The sequence below is a fragment of the Lactuca virosa genome, chromosome 3 (assembly GCF_052849685.1).
Source record: "Lactuca virosa cultivar CGN04683 chromosome 3, Lactuca_virosa_CGN04683_v6, whole genome shotgun sequence".
Classification (NCBI taxonomy): Eukaryota; Viridiplantae; Streptophyta; class Magnoliopsida; order Asterales; family Asteraceae; genus Lactuca; species Lactuca virosa.
In genome coordinates this window covers 213,161,730-213,167,729 of record NC_136428.1, presented here as the reverse complement: position 1 = coordinate 213,167,729, position 6,000 = coordinate 213,161,730, and the positions used below count along the sequence as shown (strand labels likewise).

Here is a 6,000-nt window from a genome sequence, read left to right as displayed (position 1 = left end):
AACCGGGAGAGGGAGCGGTTCAACTATCACCGATTTTATGTCAAGTTTTGAACCGGATTGAACCGGCCGGTTTTTAGAAAAACCCGGTTGAACCGGTTAAACCAAATAAAAACACATGAAAAAATCATTTATATAATAAACTTTGGATATTTTTTTTTTCAAATCTGTTTAGTTTTCAGTAAATAAAAATATATGATAAATATTATCAAGTTTTTTGATGTGTTTGTTTCGGTATTATATTTTATTTCGGTATTATATTTTATTTTTCTTTTTGACGTATATGGATTTATGTAAAACACTAAAACTTAATGTTATGTGTTATTTTAATGTATTTTGATTCATCTATAACTTATTTTTATACGTATTTTTAATGTTTGAACTTGTAAACATCAAATTCATGATTTATATATGTACGTATGTGTAGGAAAATAAAAAAAAAACATGAAAAATATTAAAACCGGTTGAACCGGGAACCGGTCACCATACCGGTTCAACTAAAAAACCAGTTTTTAAAACATTGGTTGTGTGTTAAACTTTTATCTATGATTAGTTGATTTCGTTGGATATCTATATATATTTAAAGAAAGGCAAATGAAATAATGTCCATCTAATTTGATATTTATATTACTCATGAGATACGTGATATCTTTGGTCGGTGTTATAAGTTTTAAAATATCATTCTTCTATAATTTTAGATAATTTGAGAGCTTGAAATAAATTAATCTTTTGTTAAGTTTTCTTGTTGGACATTGATGATCACAAGGGTAAGAACAAAGACGAACGTAGTTTTCAAAGGTGCTCATTGTAAATCATTCGAATAAAATTATAGTTTCAGTATCTTAACTTTTTGTAAATCATTCAACAACGAACCATAAACAATTAATTTACAATTGAAAACATGGAGGCATAATAATAATAATAATAATAATAATAATAATAATAATAATAACAACAATTATTATATTATATTTATTATAATAATAAGGACGTATAAACCAATGTGTTGCAAATATTAATGTATGGCAGACCCCTTCCGTACTTCAGGGGCATTGTCACATGGATCCTGTCTGCGACTCTTTCGATCTATTCCACGCCCATTTCCTTTCGGCATTTCATCGAACACTTTCCCTGCTTCTTCTTTTTTCTACAAGCTAATAATACCACTTCCCCAAATCCGCCATTCTTCTTCTCATCCTGTCTACATCTTATCTTCTTGCACACCAACAATCAAACTAACAACAAAGACTTTTTGTTTCAGGTAATACTTCATCTCTATTGAATTTGTTTCAGTCTGAAGTAGGTGCAATCACAACTACCATGTTTGACTGAAGTAAACATCTAACGATTGATGAATGATGCCCTCGTATTTTTTTGAATGTTTCCCCTTTTTCTAGCTGTAAAAGAACGTTCTTTTTATTGTGTTTTCGTTTTCTTGATATGATATTCCACACTTGGAAGTATCTGTAGCTTCACGAGCGTTACAGTGGTCCACAAAAATCGGTGACCACAGAGGCAATACAAATATACAATACAATACCTTTCGACTATTGTATCTTTCTTCCTAGTTGCTTACTGTTCTCTGTAAATGCGCGATGTACATCTAAACAATCGAGTACAATCATCTAATCCTAACTCAAGTTCAAAATTCCAGGTTTTTCCGAAGAAATTGAAGAACCCTAGTTCGTAGAAGGTAGAAAGAACCAGAGGATGCAATGCAGGTCTGCTATTCACCACAATTAGGATCTACAACGAAGAATCCATCTTCCTTCCGTCATTCCGGTGCTTACACAAGCCCAGGGACTCCAGATTACGGGGATAACAATGTCGGAAGCTTTCAAAAGGGTTGGTATTCAGAGAGAGTAGCGTTACCAAGTAACAGTAGTCGGAGACATATCAGTGCTGCAGCATTGATGCCATTCAATAGTGGAAGAACACTTCCATCGAAATGGGATGATGCTGAAAGATGGATTACAAGTCCATTATCTGGTTTTGGGGTTTGTAAGACGACGACGACGACTACTTCTACTACTACAGCTCCACCACCTAGACGACCCAAAGCCAAAAGTGGCCCATTAGGGTTAGGTGGGACAACGACAACATCAACAACACCTGGTGGAGTTCATAATTACTTTTCAAACTATTCACCTGCTTTATTACCCGAAAATGGAAGCTCCAAAAATTTTCTCACAACAGGGGTTTTAGTCCCTGATCATGGATTACCTTTTCATCATGGAGTTGTTCAATCTCCTAACATTCCTGGATGGTCCGAATTGTTAATTGGATCTCCATATCCTGATTCCCAAGGTACAAAAACTACAATTTCGTCAATCTTTTGACTTTTTATCGAGTTATTTGATGTTTTTAATTGATTTCTTCAAACACATAGATGAAAATGGTGTTTCGCGTGTTGTTTCACGGAGAGATATGGCGACACAAATGAGCCCTGTGAGCAGCCCGGAAACCTATACACCGCCGCCTGTGGAGGGCGGCAGCCACCATTCTTCAAGATCGGAAGTTAGGGATGTTCAGGTGGATAAAGGCGTCACTATGACAAAAAGATCAAAAAGACACAAGATGAAAGTGAAGAAGAAGAATAATAGGCTAAAAGAGAGTAATAATGAATTATCTTTGACATGGAATACCACAGAAGGAGCAATGAAATTGTCAAAGTCTCTCTCTCTCTCTCTCTCTCTCTCTCTCTCTCTCTCTCTCTCTCTCTCCACACACACACACACACACACTAATTACAGAATTTTTATTTTTAGGCTGCAGAAAGAGGAAGCGAGAATTACTGCTTGGGAGAATTTACAGAATGCAAAAGCGGAAGCATCGATTCGCAAACTTGAGGTGTGTGAATGAAAGTTAAAAAATTTTATTTATTTATTTGGGTAGTATGAAAATTGAAAAGTGGGTTTTTTTTTTGTTTAATAAAAGATGAAATTGGAAAAGAAGAAGTCGGCGTCTATGGATAAGATCTTGAACAAGCATAGAGATGCACAAATGAAAGCTCAAGAAATGCGAAGTAGAATGTCGGAAAGTGTAGCTCCAAGAGATTCTTGGAAATTTAGGAGGTTTTTCAAGAATTCAATTGGGGGTTGTTTCCATTGTCATCATGATCACGATTGAATCAAGTTAATTCATGTTAGTTTGACCTAAAAAGTCAAAGGGTTGGGTTTCTATTGTATTTTGCGGATAGGGTTTATGGTGTTGTATACTTGATGATTTGGAAATTCTTGAAATGATGAGGTGATAGAAAAGTGAATATAGTTTTCCTCAAGTGAAATTTTGTTAGATCGAAGATAAAGGGGAAAGGGAGGGGGGTAAATATGTAAAATCCAATATGAATGATTGGAGCAAAGGTACATAATAGAACTTTTGTTTTGTATTGTGAAGGTTGAAAACCTAGTGACATATCTCAAGTCCATGTTCTCTCAAGAATGTCTTTTATGATGTTAATTTGACCTAAAAAAAAATTAATGATATGACGATATTTTTCTATAAATAAATGATGAACATTTTTTGACCTTTCTTTTTAACTTAACAAACATAAAATCCGCCATCCAACTTGATAAAAATTGATTCCATTGTGAAACTATGGATTTATAGATTTATAGTATTTTTATGTAATATTTTTGTTTTCAGTTTGTCAAGCAACAATAATATTAAATCTTTTTGTTGTTGTTTTTTGAATATTAGTTATGAGACTTATGTATTATATGAGTTAATTTAAAAAAAATATAAATATAAAGGTCAAAATATCTGAGAACTTTGAATTTATAAGAAAAATAATGAATTATTATAATAAAAATGTTTTTTATCTTTTAAATTTAAACAAATAATTTAAATAAAAAAAAAGAAACTAAGGAACTTTAACTTTAGGAATTTTGAAATTAAAAGGTAAATTTATTAATGAAATTGATATCTATTTATTACTACATTTATTGTAATTGTTACATTAAAATGTTATGTGGAATTTTATAAAATAAAAAAAACTCATAAAATGACGTGTGGAAGAAAAATTTATTCAAAATAACCATAAAATGACATTTGACAAATTAAATGAAAATATAATAAGTGGCAAAAAAATATTTATTTATCAGAGAGGATTTGTGGATGCTTTTTATTAAATTAAATAGAAGAAGTAGACAATTTTGACCGGATCGAACATGTAATTGATCAGCTCTTCTGTAATATATAATGGAACATATTATCATTTATAATATTGAGTAGCATGTTAACATTTAATACAGACAAAACTTCAAAAATGGTCGTTTTTGAAAATCTGAAGTTTAGTCTCTAATTTTTAAAAACCTCAAAGATTTGTGGTTACAAAACTTTTAACAAATGGTCATTTTCGCTAACTACGTTAACTTTTGGCCGTTAAATGAAGGGCATTTCTGTCTTTTCACTATAGGGACCATTATGAAGTTTTGTCTTATTTATAAAAAAAATATATATATAATTATTTAATATTAAAGGGTCTCTCTCTCTCTCTCTCTCTCTCTCTCTCTCTCTCTCTCTCTCTCTCTCTCTCTCTCTCTCTCTCTCTCTCTCTCTCTCTCTCTCTCAAACAAGAAGCAGGCCTATCGAACACCTTCGGCTATGGAAACAAACATCTTGGCCAAAACGGCGATTTTGGTTGGGTTGAATATCTTCTTCTCCACGCCAAACTCGAACCTGATCACAAAAATCCAATCCTCTCCATTTTTGAAGAACACCCAGAAAAATTCCAGTACGAATCCATTAAAAATGTGTAATCTTCAAGCTCATTTTTCTCTATCTTTGTATGGTCTAAAATGTTGGTTTAATTTGTTTCTGCAAATATCTGGTGAATTATTACGTGACAGCAGTGAAGAAGATAGCTTGTGACATTCTTGAATTCTCAACAGATGAATTGAAATTGCATCCATGAAATGTATTTATCAAACTGTTAATGGATGAACAAAGCGACTCTGTTTTCAGGTTGAATTACTATCTGCCATGCCCAGAGCTTCGAGAACACAAACCGATAGGAAGGAAACCGATTGAATTTGGAGAGCACATATACCCACAAATCATTTCGGTTTTACGATTCAACAACACTTCTGGTCTTGAAATTTCGTTGAGAGATAGGAGTTGGATGTTTGTTCATCCTGATTCAAACTCCTCTGCCCCGTCAACTTCTTCCTCAGTTTACTTGGAGATATTATCCAAACCTAAATGGATTGAAAACCCACGACAAAAAAGAACCCCCACAAATGTGGATTGAACGGGAAGACGAACTGATTCCACAAAAAACAGAAGATTTGTAAGGGCAATCCGAGTGATGAACAGAAATCAGAAAACGGATTGGAATATAAAAATGAACAGAGGGAGCTGCTACTGATTTCATTGACTACATTTGCAGCATAGTAAATTAGCGAGAAGAACATGAAAAGTTTACCTGAAGCTTGTGAATCATGTCGTACTTTACAATCCCTTGGTTTGTGTTGTCTAAAATGAGATCCAAATGATCAGCATCAGTGATAGGCTCCATTTCCACAAATGCAGGTCTTGATACGTCCCAAAAGGCTTCGACTTTACAATCCCTTTTCACAATTTTCTTAGATTGTTCAGTTTTTCTTCAATCGTAGCCAAACCCACAAGTTTTTATCGGATTTGAACAACACCCGTTGCTCCAATTTGGTTGATGTGGCTGTTGCTGGTCTCTGTGTGGGATTTCTCTGCAGAGAAGATGAAAGAATATAAAAATAATTATTATTATTATTTTAATATACAATTTCACTATTAAAGGCACCAAATGTTAAGGATTAATGAGAGAGAGACTTTAATATTAAGTAATTATATATTTTTTTTTTTTTTTTAAATAAGACGAAACTTCATAAATGGTCTCTATAGTAGTGAAAAGACAGAAATGTCATTCACTTAACGGCCAAAAGCTAACGGAGTTAGCGAAAATGATCATTTGTTAAAAGTTTTGAAACCACAAGGATCATCTGTGAGGTTTTTAAAAATTAGGGA

At 33.0% G+C, this 6,000-nt stretch overlaps 1 protein-coding gene and 1 pseudogene across 3 annotated transcripts; both read left to right on the top strand.

The window, feature by feature from the left end:
* Window positions 1–1,029: 1,029 nt before the first annotated feature.
* On the top strand, window positions 1,030–3,438 carry LOC145166958 (uncharacterized). Of its 3 annotated transcripts, none has more exons than XM_079086012.1 (4): window positions 1,030–1,258; window positions 1,652–2,304; window positions 2,387–2,847; window positions 2,935–3,438. In XM_079086012.1, the coding sequence occupies exons 2-4, from the start codon at window positions 1,713–1,715 to the stop codon at window positions 3,124–3,126; spliced, it is 1,245 nt and encodes a 414-aa protein (XP_078942138.1). In that variant the 5' UTR covers window positions 1,030–1,258; window positions 1,652–1,712; the 3' UTR covers window positions 3,127–3,438. The 3 variants fall into 3 exon arrangements, with proteins under 3 accessions (XP_078942138.1, XP_078942139.1, XP_078942140.1); XM_079086013.1 differs by lacking the exon at window positions 1,030–1,258 and having other exon boundaries at window positions 1,513–2,304; window positions 2,387–2,669; window positions 2,751–2,847; XM_079086014.1 differs by lacking the exon at window positions 1,030–1,258 and having other exon boundaries at window positions 1,525–2,304; window positions 2,387–2,669; window positions 2,766–2,847.
* Window positions 3,341–5,764, top strand: LOC145164387 (gibberellin 2-beta-dioxygenase 1 pseudogene; annotated as a pseudogene).
* Window positions 5,765–6,000: the final 236 nt, after the last annotated feature.